The 26,311-nt window shown below is 37.8% G+C and overlaps 1 protein-coding gene and 1 non-coding gene across 2 annotated transcripts; one reads left to right on the top strand and one right to left on the bottom strand.

Moving 5' to 3' along the window:
- The first annotated feature begins 411 nt into the window (after positions 1-411).
- On the top strand, positions 412-21,618 carry LOC134655898 (ras-related protein Rab-1A). Its single transcript, XM_063511394.1, has 5 exons — positions 412-596; positions 1,148-1,412; positions 11,845-11,976; positions 12,580-12,798; positions 21,245-21,618. The coding sequence occupies exons 1-4, from the start codon at positions 583-585 to the stop codon at positions 12,778-12,780; spliced, it is 612 nt and encodes a 203-aa protein (XP_063367464.1). The 5' UTR covers positions 412-582; the 3' UTR covers positions 12,781-12,798; positions 21,245-21,618.
- On the bottom strand, positions 19,301-19,404 carry LOC134656165 (U6 spliceosomal RNA). Its single transcript, XR_010097481.1, has one exon. It is a non-coding gene; the product is annotated as a U6 spliceosomal RNA (small nuclear RNA).
- Positions 21,619-26,311: the final 4,693 nt, after the last annotated feature.

The raw sequence follows: 26,311 nt of genomic DNA, 5'->3' as shown, positions 1-26,311 counted from the left end.
CCCTACTTACGTAAGTGAAACTTACAAGTGTAGAAACGGCCTAAGTGTCATAAGATCCACCACACAAAATTTTCCTATTTTTATTAATTTGAACCTTGTTGGGATGAATTTTGTTTGTGGAAGCAATGAAACAAAAGAAATATTATGTTGTAAAAAACTCAATCCTGGATTTTCTCCAAGTTTTCCTTTATAATCACTTAACAATTTAAATAACGAACATCTCAAAAACATGAAAAGCACGTTATAGAAAGCGACATATTATATCACTTTCTTTCTTTTCAACCCTAGTGTTGTCCTAATCGAGTCCTAAATGAGTTAATTAAAAACCACAGATAACAAATATCGATTCTCCATTTACTTTTGTTATTTATGAACGCAGTTTACTTTCTGCCAAGTGGCACTCCTGTGAACGTTCTGACTTACGTCAGTGTGGGTGTTTCGGTTTCAGTGTGGCGGCCATTATTCTACGTTTAATTATTTAGTTTTTTTGCTGTTTAGTGCTTTACCAAACAAAGAACTTGAATATTTTAGATATATTCTCTAAAGCCATACTTTTGGACAAAATACGTTTATAGTACAAATATGAATCCAGAATAGTAAGTACCAATTCCATATCGTGGCGATTGAAAACAAGGCTGGGCAGAAATCCGTTCTATTTCGCATATTCATTGTCTCTCGATACAATTTCTCTTTCACCTTAAACAATTTTTAAACGTAAACCTTTGTTTGAAGTGATATTAAGCTTAAACATTGAAGAATGATGTGGTGACTCATTGTGTTCGTGTGAGGTACATTCGAGGAATTTATGGAGAAAAAATGTAATCGAGTGTAATATATGAATGGCGCACTTGCTAACTGAGATCATGAGACGGCCACGATTACACTCTGAACTCTGCGCGTGCTAGATTTGTGATGAAATATTTTCTCTTTGTTACTCGTATACGCCTCCTTTGCAATCGCATATTTATAATCTATGTCATTTCAAAGTTTGCTCACGTTTGTCATTCATTCTACGAGTATCACATAAAGTAAACGATAGTACTGTTTGAAGAACACTAATATGGGTCTGATTTGCATTGTCTTCACTGTAACAATCTTTATTTTAATATTTACAAGCAATTATTAACTCCAATACTATCCTTTCCAGCGACTATCTGTTCAAGCTGCTCCTTATCGGAGACTCCGGAGTGGGCAAGTCCTGTCTCCTACTCAGATTCGCCGATGACACATACACAGAAAGCTACATCAGTACTATTGGTGTGGACTTCAAAATTAGGACTGTAGAATTAGACGGCAAGACAATAAAGCTACAAATATGGGACACAGCAGGTCAGGAGCGGTTTAGGACCATCACCTCGTCATACTACAGAGGGGCACATGGCATTATTATTGTCTACGACTGCACAGACCAGGTCAGTATTCTGATATTATCTTGTATTTGGGTTGGTCAACAGTATCTTGTTGTTCTGTGCCTTTGCATGCAGGCTACTTTGAGGGTTTCTTTAAAAAATTATTAATAATGTTTTTTTACCATAAATTGAGTTTCAATAGTGACCCAAAAGGCAGAGCCATGGCAACAAAATTGGCAAACAACAAGAAAAAATGGATTGACCCTTTCATAGTTTTCTTATTGTTTTGGTAATGTTAAAGAAACTGAAACCAATAGCTACTCATATCCAATTAATTTAAAATCAAAGCTTGGTCAGTTCTATATATGTATGAACATTAAATAAATAAAGAAAAACAATTGGCAGCTAGGTTAAATTTTGTTCATACTTGGTGCTTTTGGCGGTCAATAGATTAATGACACATGAGGTAAATCAAGTTCAAGTTTTAGCTATATCTTGGTAAATACATGCCTTGTAAATAACTGATTAAAGTGATTAAATACCTACTTTTTCCTGAATAAAATACAATGAAATCAATGATCTATTGCAAAGTAGATACGATTGTTTATAATTATTAGTACATTATACATTTATTTTTTATAATCTGTACATTTACTCACGTTACACAAGCACATTTAATTATTGTACACATACTAACACAGATTATATAAAAATACATAGAAAATAAACTTAGTAGCTATAACAACAGGCAGTCTTATCACCAAATAGAAATCTCATCTTAGCAAGAAAATTAGTAATATCAGGTGTGGCTCTCTCCGCGATTTCGTCGCTTTGCTACAAGTAGCTAAAAGTACATCCGTTCCACACCAATTTCGGTGGCTAGCCATAAGCCGCGCGTGGCGCTGTCGCCACCTGGCGGCCATATCTGTGCTGATCGTAACATACGCGTTTTGTTAGAGAGTGAGTCTTCTGTACCTACTTGACAGAGAATACGTAATCAAAACAACATATCATATTGTATTTTTCTAGTTTGTCCTCTACTGTTTACAAGTTATTTGTAGATAAGCTAAAAAATACTTAAGTATTTTACTTATGGTTCAATGTATCAAAGTCCTATTATGACTCATAGATAAACAGATGATCATGTTCAATATAATAATTGATTCAATAAGATAAGGGCATGAATAAATTGCTCATGAACATTATCTGCCAGACCATCTACATACAGTAGAATCCGCTTATAATGACATCGAAGGGAAGTGACAAAGACGTCATACTAAGCGGATGTCATATAAAGCATAGTGGATGAACTTCTTATTTTTGTTAATTTTCCTGAATTAATCTCAAATGCCATTGTAAGAGATGAGTTTTAATAACCTTGTATCAATCAACAACTTACACGCCACGTACGCACGCGTACTCGCAGGGAAAGACGTGGGGACGGCCACGAAACCTAGCGAATGTGTCAGTATAACCGGACATAATTTCATGAAAACAGGATTTACGAGGGGCGTTCAATAAAAAGTGAGAATGAGTATGTTATATACAACTTTTATTAAATGTTATTTTATTTTTCGACATAGTCACCTTTTAGCATAATACACTTAGTATATCTTTTTTCTAAACTTAAAATTCCATTTCTAAAAAAGGTTTCATCTTGAGTACTTGAAAAATCTTGTATTGCAGCGACTACCGCGTCGTCGTCTTCAAATTTCTTGCCTCTTAGGTATTCCTTCAATCTCGGAAATAGGTAGAAATCACTAGGGGAGAGGTCTGGTGAATACGGAGGATGCTTAAGGATATCGAACCCAGCATCACGTATTGCAGCCATTGCAACGGCGGACTTGTGTTCCCGTGCATTGTCCTGATGGAACAACACAATTTTCGAGAGTTTACCTCGCCGTTTTTCACGGATCTAATTGCGCAATGTTGCTATTTGTTTGGCATATAAAGAGCCCGTAATAGTGGCTCCATGCTCGAGATACTCAATCATTACGACCCCTTTACCATCCCAAAAAACAGAGCCCATGACCTTACCGGCAGATGGGCCCACCTTGAATTTCTTCGGAGTTGGAGATGATGGCCTTTTCCATGTCATAGACTGCAGTTTCGTTTCAGGGTCGTAATGATGGAGCCATGTTTCGTCCATTGTTATAAATCGCGCCAAAAAAAGTTCCCGGTCTTGCTGTATCAGGTCCAAAGCTTCTTGACAAATCTCGACTCTAGTTTGTTTTTGCGTGTCAGTAAGCATTCTGGGTACCCAACGCGCTGATACCTTTTTCATACCCAAGGGTTCATGTAAAATATTATGCACGCTCCCCGTTGAAATCTTTACATTTTCAGCAATAAAACGAACCGTGACACGACAATCCGCCAAAACTAAGTTTTCAACTTTTTTCACAATTTCTTCAGTTACTGCTGTAGTAGGGCGTCCGGAGCGGGGGTGATCCATGGTCGATGTTCTTCCACGTCTAAATTCGGCGCACCAACGTGCGACTGTCGAATACGGAGGAGCATTAGACCTTAAAGTGTCCCGTAAATCTAAATTGACTTGGTCCATAGAAAAAAATTTCAAACACAAGTATTTGATAACGGCGCGCAGTTCAATTTTCTCCATTTTCGCTAACGTACTCAATAGCATCGCAAAGAAATCGCCGTATTTTTTTTTAAACAAAGAACAGTTAGTTTTTTTTTTCATGGCAATCAGCTAGGTAGATTAGCTTTGTCGGCCAGTATTTACTTTCCTAATATTTAAAGAGTTTGCATCTCATTCTCATTATATATTGAACGCCCCTCATATAGGTCATAGTAAGCGGTTTGTCACTATAAGCGAAGTCATCTTATCCGACTTTGTCACTATGAATATTATATGAAAACCAAACTTTGCACAGTAATTAAGTCATAGTAAGCGGTTGGTCAGTCTAAGAGGAGTCATAATAAACGGATTCCACTGTACATACTTTAGTTTAATTTCCAATACATTTAGGGCTGCCATCATCTGGATTTCCCATGATTTATCTCAGTTTGGACACTTTTTCTCTCCTATTAGAATAGAAAGAGCTCGTGATTCTGTGTAGAAATAACATAAAAAATCCCAAATATGAAAAAAAAGTGTAGGGGACAACAAAAAAAAACGCCCATTAATCAATTAAAAGTGATAATGTTATCAATACTCCAATCAAATACTGATTACCAATACCATATATTATTAGAATGTATATATGGTTGTTATATATTATAGTCCTACACAAGTTACACAAAGTTATTTTAACCCTCACATTGATTTAAAAGTGTAATTTTTGAAACTGAATCTGTTTAATTAATATAAATTCTAAAGAAGGTCAGTGAAAGTGTGTAGAAAGTACAGAACTAGATCTGTATCAATATTTCCTAATTATGACCACAGATCCGAATGGTTTACGCCAATTATATTTGCTAACGGTAAACATAATTATCACGTATTTGCTAACACTATTAGATAAATATAATTGTCACGAATTATTCTCCGTACGGTCAGCAACAGCTTATAGAACAACGCGCTAAAAGTACAGTTGTAGTATAGGTTGCGTTTCACATAGAGTATCATCTCTTTTTGTAAAGCCATTAGATCAGGGGTTTTCAAAGTGGGGGGCGCAGGGCCTCGGGAAATTTGAACACGATTACCTAATAGTTCTCCGTCTCCTTGCATCGAAGCGAAAAGGGGGGCGTGGGAACTTCATTTTAGGCAGCAGGGGGGCGTGCCTGAAAAAAGTTTGGGAACCCCTGCATTAGATAATGGTAGAAACTTTTCGTAGTCTCCTTCGTTGCTATTGATGATGACTACATATCACAGTCAAGAAAATTTATTTATGTAGCATTTCGTACCATGTCACAGTAGCAGTCAATATGAAACCCTCTTGGTGTCTTATATTATTGTCACTGTGACAGGGTATATACCTAAATAAATTTCCTTGACCATACATATTTTATAATTAATTTTATTATAAATATAACGATCCAAAAGTAGGTTACTAAGTTTTTCCGTGTACCTCGGTGACCTAGCGTCCAATTATTGGGTAACCTTCAAGATAACTAGTTTACGCGTTCAATACACTGTGCGTAAATTATTATGTTAAGAATCTAAACGTCTTTGATAATCTGCGTCTTAATTGTTTATCTATTGTTCTATGTTTTAGCGGTTCGCACGAAATATGCAATCTAATTGTTTTTATTGTTGAACAAAGTATTCGTATTATTATGAATCAATTACTCCTAGATGATACGACCAAGTTGTCCATGTCCCCACTATATACATACTTCGTATTTACCATTATTTTTTGATAAAGCAAAAAATAACCAAAATAAAACTTTGTGACAAAGACCAAATGTTTGGGAATCAGTAGGACAACAATATGAATGTACTGATTTATACAGATATTAATAGAAAACACATTTGTCCTAATGAGGGCGCCACTGGACGGTCGAACTAGTCTATACCTAAGAAGCACTATCGGATAGATTTTCAAAATTCGTAAAACAATAGGGAGTATTACTGCAATGTTTTGCCGCCAGAGTGCAGGCAGCAGTAGTGACTTAAGTATACCATACAATAACTTATACCTACATCCTGTACCTTAAACTGTTTTTTGACCAGTTTTCTTTTCACATACAATCAAATATGACATTAATACATCAAGGCGGTTTGTTTACAAAGGGTCTACCGGGAAACGCGAAATCGAAACTCAGCTACCTGCCACTTTATCACTCGAATATGCAAGAGTGATAGAGAGGTTAGATAACAAAATTTCGACTCTTCGTTTGCGGTAGACCCTTAGATTGTGGCTTATTGTGGGAGTGACGCCACCTACGCAGAGTTTCGCGTATTATTCCCTATTAAACAAACATTTCTAAATAATTACAGTGCCAGCTCATTAGTACTCAAGTACGTATAATTTGCACTAAAACCGCCTGTTTGGCGGCGCGCCAAGTTCGCCTAACTTCAATATGTAAACAATGCCAGGAACCACTAATTACATAAACACTGACGTCTAAACTAAACAGTTAATGCTAAGAGCGTAAGTTTACGTTCAAATATTATTGTTTTATGTAATTTTCTCCTCAAATGGGGCATTCTCTATGAAAAGGGACCTTATTGTCGATGGTGCTTACGCCGCACAACGTCGCGCGGCATTGTATTTATATCGGAGTCGTTAATAATGGCGTAAGCGCCATCGACAATAAGGTCCCTTTTCATAGATAACGTCACAAATATATTAAAACGATTCACGTTTTTTAAGTCGAAAATTGCTTAACATTTTTCGGCCATAATGAGGAGCTTCATGTACGTTCGAAGTCTTCGAACCTTTTCTTATCATATATGTATTTCTTGGAACTTATGTAAGTACGAAATATTCCATATTTACCTGTCCGATAGATTATCTTTGGGTAATGTTGGACCCCTAAAGTCAGGTAAAAATATTAGCTGTTAGGGCCGGCGCAGACGGACTGCAACTTGTACGTGAACTGCACGCCGACGTTGCAGTTGGCGTGCAGTTCCCATAGAAATTGCAGTCGGGTTGCAGTCCGTCTGTATCGGCCCTTACTGTTAGAAAATTTCAACTATAAACTACTATTGTTAGCAGTCCCAACTAATCGCCAAAATGTCGCCATAATCACTGAGAAGTGAGAACTGATAATACTCTGCGTGTCTATGAGCTTGGGGTCAATGACTCATTATCAAGCTATTAATGTCACCTGTGATATATACTCGGCGTGGATTGACTGAATATGTCTGCGTTATCGTAGTTTAATTAAACTTAAGATAGTGCCTACGGCCTTACACTACACTACATATCTCTTACAGACATGTGACGTTATCTACGAAAAGGGACCTTATTGTAGATGACGCTTCCGTTATTAGGTACGAACGATGCTCCGATATAAAGATATAAATAACGCCGACGCAGTGCGTCGTAAGCGCCATCGACAATAAGGTCCCTTTTCAGAGATAATTCTACATTTATGTTCCCTGTGAAAGTGCATTACAATTTTCTTTTGCTGTAAATAACACAAGGAAGTATAGGATAAATAAGACATCAATGAACATAAGGCATAGAACATATTTGTGTAATTTTTAGGCAAAACGGTGTTTATGTCGGTAGTCAATAAGGCGCTTCTGCCATAAACATTCAATTAGAAATTGACCTTAATCCTTATACATTCAAAATTTACACAATATTTTAACAACACAGTACAATAACTCAAACATAACGCTGTTTTAGCGTGACATTCCATTACAAGGCAATACTTGTCAACTTGACCAGGTTCTTGTTCTTGAAATAATTCAGTGAAATTAGATTCCTTTATACATATTTGTAAATCTATTACTAGTAGTTCGCCCCGAACTGAGAACTCGCGGTTCGTCAAAAAGATCAATTGAAAGCAGTGCTACTTAGTCCAAGATGGGCATTTCGTAATTGAATCCTGATTCCACGATTACTTGAAATTACTTTTTAATCTGATTACCGATTCCCAGATTAGGTACTTTGTAATGTAACAATACCGAATTACTAAGTACAATTCCATTTGAGGAATCAGGAATCAATTTCTCGAATATTACAATTACTAGTAATTGGAATCAATGTCGATTCCTCATTACAGGAATGCATTACTTGATTCCTTTCAGATTACATTTCGTACTACTACTATCAAAAGTACATTTCGATAGTAGATATAGATGTTGTTGACTTACTAGGATGCATCTATATCTTATTTGAAACAGGTGCGCAGATTTCGAATATGATGACCATGACCTATAAAACGACATCCATGACGACTTTTATGACATAGTGCATGGCCGCCATCTTGGATTCCAAAATAGTCATCATTTTCGAAATTTGCGCCGGGCCTAAACCTATAAAACGACATCCATGACGACTTTTATGACATAGTGCATGGCCGCCATCTTGGATTCCAAAATAGTCATCATTTTCGAAAACTGCGCCCCCTAAAACCTATAAAACGACATCCATCACGACTTTTATGACATAGTGCATGGCCGCCATCTTGGATTCCAAAATAGTCATCATTTTCGAAATCTGAGCCCCCTATAACATATAAAACGACATCCATGACGACTGTTATGACATACTGCATGGCAGCCATCTTGGAATTCAAAATGGTCATCATTTTCGAAATCTGCGCCCCCTAAAACCTATAAAACGACATCTATGACGACTTTTATGACATAGTGCATGGCCGTCATTTTGGATTCCAAAATGGTCATCATTTTCGAAATCGGGGCCCCCTAAAACCTATAAAACGACATACATGACGACTTTTATGTCATAGTGCAAGTCCGCCATTTTGGAATCCAAAATGGTCATCATTTTCGAAATCTGCGCCCCTATAATCTATAAAACGACATCCATGACGACTTTTATGAAATACTGCCTGGCCGCCATCTTGGAATCCAAAATGGTCATCATTTTCGAAATCTGCGCCCCCCAAAATCTATAAATCGACATCCATGACGACTTTTATGACGCAGTGCATGGCCGCCATCTTGGATTCCAAAATAGTCATCATTTTCGAAATCTGCGCCCCCTATAATCTATAAAACGACATCCATGACGACTTTTATAAAATACTGCATGGCCGCCATCTTGGAATCCAAAATGGTCATCATTTTCGAAATCTGCGCCCCCTAAAACCTATAAAACGACATCCATGACGACTTTTATGACATACTGCATGGCCGCCATCTTGGAATCCAAAATGGTCATCATTTTCGAAATCGGGGCCCCCTAAAACCTATAAAACGACATCCATGACGACTTTTATTTCATAGTGCAAGTCCGCCATTTTGGAATCCAAAATGGTCATCATTTTTGAAATCTGCGCCCCCTATAATCTATAAAACGACATCCATGACGACTTTTATGAAATACTGCATGGCCGCCATCTTGGAATCCAAAATGGTCATGATTTTCGAAATCTGCGCCCCCTAAAACCTATAAAACGACATCCATGACGACTTTTATGACATACTGCATGGCCGTCTTTTTGGATTTCAAAATGGTCATCATTTTCGAAATCGGGGCCTCCTAAAACCTATAAAACGACATCCATGACGACTTTTATGACATAGTGCTTGGCCGCCATTTTGGATTCCAAAATGGTCATCATTTTCGAAACTTGCGCCCCCTATAACCTATAAAACGACATCCATGACGACTGTTATGACATACTGCATGGCAGCCATCTTGGAATTCAAAATGGTCATCATTTTCGAAATCTGCGCCCCCTAAAACCTATAAAACGCCATCCATGACGACTTTTATGACATAGTGCATGGCCAATATTTTGGAATCCAAACTGGTCATAATTTTCGAAATCTGCGCCCCCCAAAATCTATAAAACGACATCCATGACGACTTTTATGACACAGTGCATGGCCGCCATCTTGGATTCCAAAATAGTCATGATTTTCGAAATCTGCGCCCCCTATAATCTATAAAACGACATCCATGACGACTTTTATAAAACACTGGATGGCCGCCATCTTGGAATCCAAAATGGTCATCATTTTCGAAATCTGCGCCCTCTAAAACCTATAAAACGACATCCATGACGACTTTTATGACGTACTGCATGGCCGTCATTTTGGATTCCAAAATGGTCATCATTTTTGAAATCGGGGCCCCCTAAAACCTATAAAACGACATCCATGACGACTTTTATGTCATAGTGCAAGTCCGCCATTTTGGAATCCAAAATGGTCATCATTTTCGAAATCTGCGCCCCCTATAATCTATAAAACGACATCCATGACGACTTTTATGAAATACTGCATGGCCGCCATCTTGGAATCCAAAATGGTCATCATTTTCGAAATCTGCGCCCCCTAAAACCTATAATACGACATCCATGACGACTTTTATGACATACTGCATGGCCGTCATTTTGGATTCCAAAATGGTCATCATTTTCGAAATCGGGGCCCCCTAAAACCTATAAAACGACATCCATGACGACTTTTATGGCATACTGCATGGCCGCCATTTTGGATTCCAAAATGGTCATATTTTTCGAAATCTGCGCCCCCTAAAACCTATAAAACGACATCCATGACGACTTTTATGACATAGTGCATGGCCACCATCTTGGATTCCAAAATAGTCATCATTTTCGAAATCTGAGCCCCCTATAACCTATAAAACGACATCCATGACGACTTTTATGACATACTGCATGGCCGCCATCTTGGAATCTAAAATGGTCATCATTTTCGAAATCTGCGCCCCCTAAAACCTATAAAACGACATCCATGACGACTTTTATGACATAGTGCATGGCCGCCATCTTGGAATCTAAAATGGTCATATTTTCGAAATCTGTGCCCCCTAAAACATATAAAACGACATCCATGACGACTTTTATGACATAGTGCATGGCCGCCATTTTGGAATCCAAAATGGTCATCATTTTCGAAATCTGCGCCCCTCAAAACCTATAAAACGACATCCATGACGACTTTAATGACATACTGCATGGTCGCCATTTTGGAATCCAAAATGGTCATCATTTTCGGAATCTGCGCCCCCTAATACCTATAAAACGACATCCATGACGACTTTTATGACATACTGGATGGCCGCCATCTTGGAATCCAAAATGGTCATCATTTTCGAAATCTGCGCCTCCTAAAACCTATAAAACGATATCCATGACGACTTTTATGACATACTGCATGGAGTGCATGGCCGCCATTTTGGAATCCAAAATGATCATCATTTTCGAAATCTGCGCCCCCTAAAACCTATAAAATGATATCCATTACGATTTAATGACAGTGCATGGCCGCCATCTTGGATTCCAAAATTGTCATAATTAAAAAAAAAAATCTTTAAAAAAACAATATTATAAATGTGTAAACCGAGCACTTTCATTTGATACCAAACTCGACCATACTTTCTTGCAATTAACATAACCAGAATAGCAAGACCCCTCACAAATGGCTTTTTAGCATTTTAAGCTCTTCTAGCTCAATAACCTCTTGTTCAAGCCAGCTCAAAATGTAATGACTAAAATATAATGCCCTCGACTATACGTTCACCCAATTTCATTTAAATTAGAATAAATTTACTTAAGTTATTGAGTATCAAACTATCCTCTGAAAGTTCAGCTTAAAAACATTGAAATGCCGGGACGTGCCCCTAGCCAGCCGTGTGTTCAAAGTCGAATGTAAGAACTTCGCTTCGCTTCGCTCGCTCGTTCGATTAACCCTTTGACCGCCAAAGATGTCAACTGACGCGCGCGGCTACAGCCCAATATCAACATTCATGCATTCCGACAAGGTCCACGATGACGCGCCGCACACGATAGGCGTGGCGTTCAAAAGGTTAATTAACGATATTTTTAGGGTTCCGTACCTCAAAAGGAAAAAACGGAACCCTTATAGGATAACTCGTGTGTCTGTCCATCTGTCACAGCCTATTTTTTTGTTATTTCCCAGGATTCGTTCAGCAACGTGAAGCAGTGGCTTGAAGAGATCGACCGCTACGCGTGCGACAACGTCAACAAGCTGCTAGTCGGCAACAAGTGTGATCTCACCACCAAGAAAGTGGTCGATTACACCACGGCCAATGTGAGTGTATTATACTTTATAAAATAATTGGTTTACCTAATAAGCTAACTTGCTATAACAGTTTTGAATGATTCATGGTTAGTTTCACCTAGAGTTACCCGTGAACAAGCAAGATGCATGTAACTGCGTCGAAATACTCGAAATATCGGGAGCTCGAAAACAATACAAAGGGTAATCACGGTTCATATCCCGGTCGATATAACTCTAGTGAAGCTAACTTGCAGTTTCTAATATTCTGTCAAGTGAATGTTCGCGCATTATGTTGTATCTCTTTCATCGTAAATTATTAGTAATTTTTGTAGGAATGGAGACATTTGTTAATCGTAGAAAGAATTCGCTGTAACATAATTGTTATGGGATTGAAATCAACAAATCGTCAAACAAAACCATACGGTTAGGTTCGCGGTACTAGATTTAGGCTAGTAAATACTAGCAGAGTATTTACTGGACAATGTTTAGTACCTATTATATTTGGGACTTGGTTGATTTTAATGTAGACATAGAAAATATCCGTAAATGCCCTCATAAACCCCTATTCGAACCCGGCACCACTTTACTACCAACTACCAGCAGCCATTTTGACATCACCTAACCACCTTCAAGCAATACGCGGAGCAGCTGGGCATCCCGTTCCTGGAGACGTCGGCCAAGAACTCGACCAACGTGGAGCAAGCCTTCATGACCATGGCGGCCGAGATCAAGGCGCGCGTCGGGCCGCCGTCCGCGGGCGCCGCGCCCGCCGGCGCCGCCGTCAAGATCGAGCAGGGCCGCCCCATCGACACCGGCAAGTCCTCGTGCTGCTGAACGTGAACACGACACCAGGTGAGTCCTTACACCCGCTAACATACACCTGCTCTATCTTACTATGTACTTCAATAGGCCACATGACTAATTTTCAATCGACACCGGCAAGTCCTCGTGCTGCTGAACGTGAACACGACACCAAGTGAGTCCTTACACCCGCTGTCTATCTAACTACTTCAATAGGCTACATGACTAATTTTCAATCGACACCGGCAAGTCCTCGTGCTGCTGAACGTGAACACGACACCAGGTGAGTCCTTACACCCGCTCTCTATCTTACTATTACTGAATCGTGATTAGAAAGGGATTGAGATAGCTGTCAATCCATATTGATTTTGACGTAAGTGTATGGAAATCTGTTATTTCTAATCCCTTTCTGATCGCGGCATGATAATACTTCAATACGCCACATGACTAATTTTCAATCGACACCGGCAAGTCCTCGTGCTGCTGAACGTGAACACGACACCAGGTGAGTCCTTAACCCTTAAATACATGATTTTTTCGTTTTGCCCGAAATTAATATATATATCACATAATTATTTGCCGTTTCTAGGAAAAATAGTAAAAAAAAATATATCATCGATTTTCACTGGGAAGTTGCATAGTCTAAATCATATTTTTGGAAATATATAGCTATTAGTAAGGGGTATAGGAAAAATCTTAACTGCCAACAGAAAGGTACACTATTTGTGATGTTCCTATGATAAAATTTGTAAATATAAAATAATTACAAACCCCGAAAAATCTGCCCAAAATCACATACTAAAAATCATCAACTTCCAGGTTTTTCCAAGTTTTCCGACATTTCGTCTATAAACAAATGTAACTTTTATAAATTAAAATACTGCGTAAATTTATGTAATAATTCGGAAAATTTATTAGTTTTACTATTAAAATAATATACAAGAACAAATAGAATTTGTTTAATAATGCATAACATTTGATGTTTATGTTGTGTGTATAAATGCATCACTATGCATTTAAGGGTTAAACACGCTCTCTATCATACTACTTCAATACGCCACATGACTAATTTTCAATCGACACCGGCAAGTCCTCGTGCTGCTGAACGTGAACACGACACCAGGTGAGTCCTTACACCCGCTAACATACACCTGCTCTATCTTGCTCCGTCAAATTACCGTGACTTAGGGCCAGTTGCACCAACCACATGTGACTAGAGATGGGTAAATACCAGAGAGTGGGTATTTACCCGGTATATACCCGATATTTACCTACCCGCGGGTAAATATGCGGGTATTTTCGTTTTTCTTCTAAATTTGATGTGTTTAATGGTATGTGAGTATAAATAAGATTCATTGAAGTAATTTTTTATGATGTTACATAAAATGTATGTTCAAACTAATTACGAAAAGGTTGCTATGAGGTGAAGTTCGATTTTAACATATAAGTCAAATTATGAATATCGTGTAAAATCATTCCCTTGCTTCCGGAAATGTTTTATAACGCTTTTAATATACATTAGAAAGATGAAAATAAAGACTACTTATGAATGATACGAAAAAAAAAATTGTTCAGTGTCACAACTTGGGAAGCTCATAAGTCAAAAACAGTTCGTTTTAGGACAAAAATGTATATAACTTTTTTTGTAGGAAATTCTGTGTACTTTAGTTTGTACATACAACACCTTTCGATATTAATGACAGATTCCAAGAAATATGAAAAAGTTCACTTTTACCCCCCTCCCCCCAACCACACCCCCCGCCGCCTGAAGTTCGAATATGATCAACGTATAAGTATGATAATTTACTAAAATCTAAAAAAATACTCTTATGACGGTCTTATTTTAATATTTATCAAAAGTGTACTAAAAATTCCTTAGTTACAACTGCAGGTTTCACTAAACCTTTTAATTTTAAATGACAGCGTTTTACACAAAAATAAAACGCTAATTAAATAACTTACCATATTCGGAACCTAAAGTAATATATTGAGAGTGGCAACACTGTAGTTAGTCGTATTGTCCTTTTCTAGCATATACGTCCATCTCTCTCCCACACCCCCACCACTTCAGGCAGTTGCGTTTGACAATTTTGACAGTTAGAAACAAACGCAAATTACCTCATTGTCTCAAAATTATACATATTTACACCAGGCAGGATTAAAACTTTAGGTTCCGAATATGGTAAGTTATTTAATTAGCGTTTTATTTTTGTGTAAAACGCTGTCATTAAACAACTGTACCGATATTCGGAACCTAAAGTAATATATTGAGACGTGTTTGTTATCGCCTGGTGGTGGGAAGACGCCAAGCCAATGTGATTATACATGTACTTACATATTATGTATATGTAATATTATTATATTAGGAGTGTTTAATTAATTAATTAATTATGTAGTACACCCTTTATTTTAATACATGTGAGGAGAGAGGTATTTAGTAAAGCATACAATTTTATATACCATTATATCATGATACTAACTTTCCATTTTATATACGTATTTAATGTAGTAGGTACTTATAAATTTTCAACGAAAATAAGTGAGTCACCACAAGGGTGCTATAGTACTTAATTATATGTATGTGAGACTATGTAAAAGAAGATAAGTCAGTCTACTCTTCAGGGAGCATACAACATCTGTGATATGGAGTGATGTAATTAAAATATGAAAAGATAAAAATCATAAAGTACTCGAGTAGTTTTTATTTATAACTCCCAATTATTGACAAATTTGATAATAATTATCTAGTAAGGTAAGCAGTTGCAGGATATAACAAGGACAAGACCTTTCTTATTTCCAGAATCCCTCAGGATTAAGTAGACGAATATTTTAAATATTCGTTATATCACTATCACTACCCACAAAGTTAATATTGGGTAGGTACTTAATAAAATATCATAGGGAATACTTTTAATGATTTTACTGAATTCTTTTAATGACTGAGCCAGTGTGAGCTATTTATTTGGTTATAGCTATAAAATGCATTTAATCGTTTGTACGCTTTACTAACGCGAACGCGAGCTAATGGACCTAAACAAACCTTACTTAAAATTGTGAAGGTTACTTTGAGAGCTTAAGCCATATCATAATACTCATGTGGGCACTAGTTACGACGCTTTTTGGTGCTCTTGGCGTTCAAATGGTAAATGTAGAATTGCCACAGAGCTTTATCAATGATATTTGTATAGGTGCAGCTCATTCTGCTTATGTTCATGTTTAGCTATCATCAAGTGACCTTAATTGTACTCATTATTGTCTATATATGCAGTATGAGTAGTTTACCTTATCTGGTGCCTACTAGTAGACATAAACTTGATTGTTTCTGAACGCTAAAGTGGCTTAATTTATGTAAACCATTCATAGACATAGCTTAATTCTGAATATTCAGTCTTCTCTTTCCAGATTAAGAATAAGGTACTTAATTCGAAACCTTAGCTCATCGCATATGTGTTTTTAACCAAAATGAAAATTTGTGTTTATTTTGTGATTTTACATTATTTGCAATAACTGTGCGGAACCATGGGGTCCCCGACCTTTTGCCGGGCACCCGTGGGCCCAAAGCCAACAGCGCAGATGCCGTTTAAGAGGAACCTCTATTTTATCCAATGCTAGGGTCAACACTTTGTCGAATATATTTGATATTTATGTATATTTATCCTCCTTATGACCTAAGGGTAGGTAATTGTAACTTTTTGATATCAAATATACGCAGAATAGTCAATTATTTTGTATTCTGAAGTGCATATAATATTACTGGATTTGGGCCAGTGTGCTTTTGTATACTATATCTCTGGCCTACTATATAGGCTAGTCTATTAACATCCCGCCTCCTGGAAGGCAGTATACAGACTTCTTAGATATATTCACGGTAGTGCTAAGAGTGTGGACCTGGTTTTCCGACACTTGACTGCATGAGATTATTTTTTCAGGTCTCGAGCAAGAAGGGTGCCTAGATAGGTTGAGGTCCTCAACTTGTGGATTTGGTAGGAGCAAGACACAGACGGGGTGTAAATTAGTTAATCCACCATGTTTCAAGAGATTCATGTGCATTCATGCCTTCAGGTTACACTGTAGAGACAGACTAACACTTTGGCAGAGTTTTGCTAACATATAATAAATGATTGCATTTGTTTGGGTGTACAATTACATGTTCCACACCAAAAACATAATTATTTATATATTTCAATCTATTTTTGAAAGGTTTGCGTTTCAAAATAGCTTCGCCTTTTCGCAAGGCGTGCTCCTGTTCCCCTATTTTATTGTGCAAAGCGAACAGTATCACAATGCTATAATTTTGTATAAATTGAGAACTAGAGGGTCATGCCCTAGACGTGACCGCCCAGAAACTGTGCTAGAACCGTTCGTACAAACCATTCAGTCACTATTTTTAAAAACCTTTTGTAGTGGGTACATTCCACGGTCTTAAATTTATTAAACGTGTAGTATCAAACTATGACAAGTCATGATAAGTGAAATAAGTGACAACAGTATCTGGTCCGTGCATAGAAGCACTTGCCCTTGAGGTTAGGGCATGGGTAGTTTATTATAAACTTAATCCGTGCATAGGAGCACTTACGATACAGGTGGTTTAAAACTTCCAGGGTCACAATACAGACACAAGGGTGTAAAATACATAATTCATAAACGCCCGTTAGGCCAGTTTTGTATATTTTATTTCAAACATGCTTGTGCAGCACCGCCAGCACATGATAATTTTCCTAATATACCATGGCAGTCAGGGATATAATAATTATGTAAAAAGGTAGGTAACCTTGGTCATGTCGTGTACATAGGTAGGTACTCGTAAACATGTTAACTGAAAGACAAGTGCTCTCCAGCCAAATATAATTTATGCAACTGTGAGCTGCTCTTACATTGGGATCATATGTATTTATTTCTAGTCTGTCATATTGTAGCAGGCCTAGACTTCAAAGGTTTGTAGATGTTTATAGGGCCGTTAAACGGACCCTTTGTACACCTTGAGCAGGCTGTTTGTTTCACACCATGGGTAATATATATTGTAAACATAGCTTATTTCAGAATGGAATCGTAAGCTCTGTCGTGTCGTGAGCTTACCGAGCCTGATTTAATTAGAGTCCACAGATTGTATGGACCTTGGAGGATTGACCACTCCTTATTCTAATTATCAATATTCTGCCTGGGCTTATAGTCGAAATTAGGTGACTAAATCTCTTAGTATTATCTATGCCACCCAAGTTATGAGGCTTAGCGTCTCCAGACCACAATTTTATATTAGGGTGCAAAGATTTTTTCCATCTTTAAAATAAAAATGAGTCGAGATAGGCCTGGAATCTTAGGTTTTTATTTTACCTATTATAATTTTAGAAATGTTATGTAAATGGAAAGCAGTTTTCACTTTTACCACAGTTAATTAGCCCAATTTCGGGTTTAGCCAATAGGGTGTTCGGGACCCTTGAAATAGATTGGTAAACAAAAATGAAAACTCTAATAACGAAGCCTTGCCTATTTCGACTGATTTTTACCCAAAACATTATTTTAAACCATTTTTACATTCTCTAAAAAGAGATATTTACAACTTAATCTTTGTAATATTTTTGTGATTGTGGTCTACTCGCACGCCTGTGTTATGACCATATCATTTATATTTCTGTGAATATGTCTGACGTGCCTTGCGCAGGCTTACATAGGTTATAATATCATCATCAATAACTTGACGTCAGTTTGTGAACGAATCAAAGATTCTTTTGGCACACCTTACGCAGGTGTAAACATGGCAGCCTTGCGCAGGTTTAGATAGGTACATAATATATTGGTTTCATCACAAATAACTTGACGTTAGTTTGTGAACGAATCAAAGATTCTTTTGGCACACCTTACGCAGGTGTAAACATGGCAGCCTTGCGCAGGTTTAGATAGGTACATAATATATTGGTTTCATCACAAATAACTTGACGTTAGTTTGTGAACGAATAAAAGATTCTCTTAGGCGCACCTTAGCAGGTGGAACCATAACAAACGTAAGTTTAAGAATAAGTATCATTCAAATCAAATACCCTGAGTTTATGGGTAATATTCCCTAAGTTGCGGGTTCCTTGCTCGACAAGGTGAAAGGCTTTACGCCGGCTTTAACAGGCACTTTTAGAAAGTGTCATTCACGGTGACGCGCAGATTTGCCAAAACTAAACTTTAACTCTACAGTTAACTAATATAATTTGACAATATGAACCAAACCATGCGTCTTCGTCAATGAATCAATCTAAAGATTCCCGTATCGTTAATGCCCTTCCATGTCACAGGCTTCCGATTTTATTTGAAACGTTTAATTTAAGTGTACTATTTATGTAGGTAGGTAAGTAGGCTTAAGAATTGACCCTCTTGTATGTAGTTACGTATAGAATTAATAATCAAGTTATTCAAATTCAAAATAACACAAGCACATATAGCACCTACATGCAAGAGTTCTTTTCCTTAACCTTTAAAGCTGTAAGTACCTGCTAAGTTATAGGTATATTTAAGTAGGTACCTACCTACATAAATCAAAGATCTAGTTGGAGAGATATAAGTTGATAGATACAGAGTGAAATACTTCACGAATTCGCATGTCATTCTTGCGCAGAGCCATGCTAATCTCTCTCTATGTCTAGTCAGATTTAAGTTTATGTACTGCCGAAGTACTCACTTTCCACAAAAATAAATGCAATGTTTGCGATGTAGGTTTGTTCGTTACCTTGTGTCCCTTAGAGCGGAAATATCGTCGACTCCTATTCGGGTACACGTTATTTATCAGCAAGTTTATTACCAAAAAATTAATTTTGCAATATTATATTAACCCGGAACGGGATAAAAAGATAAATTGCTGATAGATACTTGGACAGATAAAAAACCTACACGTCTATAAGCTTCTACCTTAATACGTAGGTTCTACGTAACACGTATTAACTATCCGATCCATTCGTATTCGAAAACACAAATCACTTGAAAGGGTATACCTCCACACATCACCATTTAAGTATTATATAATTTCAACCGTTATTATACACACACAAAGATTTAAACTAACAAGACTCGGAAGGACTTAATAAAATTAAATTATAATGGTGACACGTGCACGCTTTACCAGCTCGATGTGTTTTCTACCATGTGTTTTAGTATTTTCATTGGCATAGCCACGGTGCGCGCAGGCAGCCTTTGAAAACACTTGCACATCACTATTCCGGATCATTTTTATTTGCTAGATAGTTTAACGGACAACTAAATTTAAATATTTATTTCGAACGGCAAAAGCCGTTAGAAACTGTTTTTCAATATAGTCAGCTAAACTGGGGTACAAATTCAAAAACTCACCAGCAGTTTAGCTTCACGACCTTCCAGATGGAAAAACAGCAAGCCAATGAGGTAATTTGCGTTTGTTTCTAACTGTCAAAATTGTCAAACGCAACTGCCTGAAGTGGTGGGGGTGTGGGAGAGAGATGGACGTATATGCTAGAAAAGGACAATACGACTAACTACAGTGTTGCCACTCTCAATATATTACTTTAGGTTCCGAATATCGGTACAGTTGTTTAATGACACACATTAATTACAACCATTAACCCGTCAACTCCCACGTGTGTGACGTTCGGTTTATATCTCCACTTTAACACAACTCGACATGTGCAATAAGAAATGAATCTACCCGTCCATTTGGGTAGATACGGGTAAATACCGGGTAGATGGGTATTTACCGGGTATTTACCTGGGTGGGTAAATTGGGTAAATACCCGCGACCCATCTCTACATGTGACAGACTGATCAACGTCAGCCGGCCCGGCGCTTTACTATAAAACTTTTCAATAGGTACATAAAAATTTAGCGAACTTAACGATACGAACAATTTGGTGCAACCGAACCTTAGGGTCCGTCTGACGTCCGTAGAAACCGTCTGTAACGATTAAAGGTTTCGCTGAATTTTATTGTATGGGAATTTTCATAATTCTCTGTTGAGTGACGTTGATCAGCCTGTTTAGTGTGGTTGGTGCAACTGGCCCTAAGTGCCAGTTGCACTATCCGGACTTGACAGACTGATCATCGTCACCCGGCGCGCCGCGGCGGTTTACTATGAAACTTTCCATACAATAACATTTAGCGAACTCTTTTTACGGTGACAGACGGTTTGGTGCAACCGACCCTAACCCGTGAACCGTGTATGTGGACCCTCTGAGCTCCGGGATTGCCATCTGTATTGATCTATTTCTGATACTTGGTACAAAGTTTAATGTTTGTACAGAGTAATGTCGTGGCCAGATCTTAGATTTGATCATTTCGTGATATGGCAATCATTTTATGAAATCAATACCACTTTGCATAGTTGCCAAGCTAAATGAGCCACATTGAGAGCCTGATACAGAGGATTACAATTAATTGAGCGGCAACAATGTACATGTACAGTACAACCAACCTTCCTATAGTAACTTTTAATGACTGACGTTTACCGGAACTGCTACTTTTTCTAATTGATTATTATTTAAATTTCCAGGCCGGCGGCTTGGCTCGGGCGCTGTGCGATGCGCCGGCCGCACCACACATAACAAATGCAATTACCACAAATCGTTTCATCGCATCGTTAATTATATAAACTAATATAGTGCCCGACTGGCGGCGGCACAGTACGTAAATGGTAATGAAATAATAAATACAACAATATTTGCTCCAACATGTTTCCTGGCCGGGAAATTGAGCATAATAAATAAGTAATTAAAATCAAGTTAATAAATAATATTCAGCATTTTAAATCTATTTCTATGTGCTCTAAAATTCGATTTATGCTTGTCTCATTTATTAAGTTTACTAACCTTAAAATTTACAGAACTAAAATTGCAATTTTATTGTAAATAAATGTTTTGTTTACAATAGTTTTTCAGTTTAGTAAAATATAAGGTTAGAAAATTGTTTTGATATAAGATAAATAGACTTATCACTATCATCTGAATGAATGCAATACTGTCTCAAAGACCCGATTCACGTTCCAAAACCGCACCAACTAATGATAATGTTAAAATTACCACCAGTGTATAGTTGGTTCCCTGAGCTGTCAAGTTTAACACAAAATATCTAAAATCAAGTATACCATAGAGATATTAACGCATTCACTGCCAGGGGGCGTGGCCTAGGAACAAACTTGTATAACGGTGGACGCACATGTGCGTCGGGGGCAGTGAATGTGTTAAGGTAATAATAATACCAAGTTTGAACGGGATGGCCTTATGGAACTTTCAACAGGAGTAGCAGCAAGCGCTATTATTGTTTGTCGTTGTCATAATTTGAATTATTGCCTACGACTAAAAAATTCCACGTCAAAACGGCACGTCTTGTTCTCCCAACCAAAGTTTGGCGGGCAAAAACGAACCCAACTAAATGACGTAGTTAAGCTAGGTTTAGACGAAGCCAGTGCTGGCAGCCAGCTGTTAATACGAGGCCAATAACAAGCCAGTGCTTTCACTGGCTTCGTGTAAACCTAGCTTTATTGGTAGCAATTTAAAACGAGTTTTTAATGTCGTTCCATTACGTATGTCTCACGGGCGCACGCGTGCAGTTCTATAGTATACTTGCTTTTAGCAAAATATCTCCGAAAGCGCCATCTATCGGTAGTGTCAAGCGTTAGGCGAGTCAAATAACTGTTTATACCCGTACTGTGCCGCGTGTGGTGTATAAGTAAGCTGACTTAAGTTGCTATGTCCGAGTATCTTGATAGTTAAAGGGAACGATATGGATGGGTGTATGTTTATACATGTTTATATATAATGAATATCGTAGGTTAATTTTGTGCTGTATCCGCGAGGTCAAGCCGATTTCAACTTAGGTCAAATTTGTATGTGAGGGCTCGTTTTGTATGTTCTAGGGCGTTTTTTTTTTAAGTTGTCCCCTACACTTTTTTTTTCAAATTTGGTAATTTTTATGTTATTTCTACTCAGAATCACGAGCTCTTTCTATCCTAATAGGAGAAAAAAGTGTCCCAAATTTTCCATACATTTTTCGATCTTTCCATTCCGCGACCGCTACACAGTCTATGAAAAATGGTGACGGAATGGAAATAAAAACCTTAGGACACTTTTTTTTCTCCTATTAGGATAGAAAGAGCTCGTGATTCTGAGTAGAAATAACATAAAAAATCCCTAATTTGATAAAAAAGTGTAGGGGACAACTTAAAAAAAAAACGCCCTCTAATGTTAGTGTTAGGTACATGTGGGGGAGGTAAATGGTGTCTTTACAGAGTGATATTCACAATTGCATAGCTATAGTTGGTCAAACCAATTTGTCAGTCAGTAAGAACCAGGAAAACTATATTCATCCTTTTCTTTTGGGTGCTAGTACTAGTGTAAGACAAAGATAGTATGATTCTCTCTGTCTATGTTTGAAATGAGACAGTCCTTTGACAAACTATAGTTGCACAAACGCTCGCTGGTACAGTCGCCATCAGATATATCGGAGCGGCCGAGGTGCTCAAACATATGTAAACATGCACTCTAACACATGACAATAGAGGAATGTTCAGATATTTTTGAAAACTTCGTCCGCTCCGATATATCTGATGGCGATTGTGCTCTAACACTTGTCAATATGTTTAGATATTTGTGAGCATCTTGGGCGATCTGATGTATATGATGTCCACAGGACATTAAATGCTAATAGGGAATATTACGCGAAACTGCGTAAGGGGCGCCACTCCCACAATAAGCCACAATCTAAGGGTCTACCGCAAACGAGAGAGTCGAAATTTTGTTATCTAACCTCTCTATCACTCTTGCATATTCGAACGATAAAGAGGCAGATAGCTAAATTTGGATTTTCGTGTTTCCCGGTAGGCCCTTTGTAAACAAACCGCCTTGATGTATCAATGTCATATTTTATTGTCTATGAAAACTTGTCAAAAACAGTTTAAGGCAAAATATCTATGATTTACGATGGGTGCTATAGTTCGTTTTTTTTAGCATTAGAAAGAATTTGAAAGAAGGTAAGTGATTTTGACATGTCTTTTAATTGAAAAACACTTTTTAAAAATCAATAATCAATAACTATTACTTATGAAAGCAGAATACTATAAAAGATCGTATTAGATTCATAATTGTTACATATTTACCGTAACTTATTTTTAAAATGTGTTTTTCAATTAAAAGACACATCAAGATTGTTTACTTATTTCTAATGCTAAAAAACGAATTATAGTGCTGCACTCTAGCGGCAGAACATTGCAGTAATACCCCCTATTACCTACAACTTGATTCTTTTAAGAGAACAGAATATCACTGATGTAAAAGCGCTATTTACCTTCAGGTTTGAACGCACACAAAACTACAACTAATTAACTGGATGGATCAATATTATAATTTGTGATCACATATATCGACGTATCGAAAATATTGATATCTGTGTTGACTCATACTGACAGCGTGAAAGCGCGACCATACTGGCAATGTGCGAAGTCGGTGGAGAGGGAAGTGGCGCTGATCGTCACAAACAAATGTATTCTTATGTAATGTCCGATATTAGTACTAGCGGCAGCCGCTTGAACTAATTTTACTCCATAAGATTCAACGTAGAAAGTCCGACAAAATGAGGGCAGCACCAGTCGTGCACGTAGCGAATACGTCAAATTGTAATATGATGTTTATAGTGGCACTGCCATACTTTGTCGATGTCGCAGCGATTGCAGAGTCATCTGAGACGGAGTCTTTAAGTCGATACATTAAAGTAAGGACTCCAAGCACGAAGAATTTCGTACATCGGCGCTGTTTCTATCTCTATCGCACGCGCATAATTATATTGCTGTCCCGCTCGCATGTGGCATTGACCGCCGGAATTATCAGCGGAACAGTAATGTAAGCCCGTGCGATAGACATAGAAACAGGCGGATCGATGTACGAAATTCTTTGTCGTGTTTAGCGTCCTTACCACAGAACATATTAAAGAGATTAGAATGGCTTTCGCACGCAGTCAATATCGGAACCGGTGTCGCCGCTCGTTCCTCTCCACATTTACTAACACTCGCGCAACGGTAGTAAAAACTAGCTAGCGCCTTGTGAGCGTGGTGAATGGATACGCCTCCTTAGACAGATTTGATGTCTGGCTTCTTAATCTGAACGTTATTGTGGCGCAAAAAGGCATGTTTACTTCGTTTTTCGGTCAGCGCGGGCGAGTAGCATGCGAGCGTTTGCTCAAAACCGGCGGCGACACGTACCCTGCTCGCATCGCCATTCTAACCTTATTACTTGTTCTGTGGTCTTTATAAATTTTGTAGATTTGTGTGTCTTCGAACAAAAGTATCATTCGAGCGAGCTAGCAGCGATTCTAGTTATAAGTCTATACTTACCAGGCCCGTCTGAAGGGCTATTTCGTTTACCCGCTGATTTCACTGAGGTACTAATTTTATATACGCACTGAGTGTTTAATACAAGACCGAGCTGTGTTGGGTTTTGTGTTCAAATATAATGTTTAACACAAAATTGTAGATATAGCATTATGGCCTTAGAAACGAGATATTAGCATCTGTAGGCAAGGGGATATAGTATTAAAATAAAAGACATTACATATGTCATACCGCAATATGATAATTTTAAAATTAAATTGTCTTTTATTCTAAGCACCAGTATAAATGTGACGTTTTCAACCTAAAGGTACCACATTGTCGGTTGTCGATTAGGTTGATTTCAAATTGAAGCTATATGGAAATAGCGCCGTATTGACAACCGATAAGTATAATTTCAGTTGAAAATGGCACTAATTATGATTTCGTCCTTTATTTAAAGTATTATATTATCGCTGGTGTTTAAAATGATGGGCCGATAATTTATTTTTTAAATCTATAGCCGACTCACTTATTTATGTGGTTATTTTTCTACATCAGTTAGTTAACCAAATCAAGCGCTGACCCACTGTAATTCTGTATGAGGGTTCTTAGAAATTAAAACAGTATGCTATTATAAAGATGTTTTATTTTATAACCTATCTTATACTAATACATACTGACTCCCTTAATTTAAGCTGAGGTTGAGGCAGGCATGGCTCACTCCGCGATTTCGTCGCGTTGCTATAAGTACCAACAAGGGCATGCGGCCCACACCAATTTTGGTGTGTAGCCATAGTAGTTGCCGCGCACCGCAACGGAACGGACGCCTGCTCGCGCTTGCGCCACCTAGCAGTCATATTTGACGTAGAGTTTTGTTAGATAGTGAATCTTCTGTGCCTATAGTACTATTATTTCGAGGGTTGGGTGGTCAAACCCGATAAGTCGAGTAAAAGGGTTTTTGAAATTAGAATTATATGTGACATGCGTAGAACTCTTAGCGCCACTTGCACCATTCCACTAACCCGGGGTTAACCGGTTAAACCCGGAGTACCATGGTGACCAGTACAATTTGAGACTGAGTTAACGGTTTAACCGCTTAACCTCGGGTTAGTGGGATGGTGCAAGTGGCCCTTATTTGAATAATAAAATATTTTTCACCTCAGCAGCTCGAACAAGGGTACTTTGCTACTTAAAAACAGTGAGCAAAATCGCATTTTGCTCACTGAGTGAGACACAATGAGCAAAATGCGATTTTGCTCA

This window comes from Cydia amplana, chromosome 17 (genome assembly GCF_948474715.1).
Source record: "Cydia amplana chromosome 17, ilCydAmpl1.1, whole genome shotgun sequence".
NCBI classification, from domain to species: domain Eukaryota; kingdom Metazoa; phylum Arthropoda; class Insecta; order Lepidoptera; family Tortricidae; genus Cydia; species Cydia amplana.
Note: the sequence above shows the minus strand (reverse complement) of the source record. Positions and strands in the feature narration are given on the sequence as shown.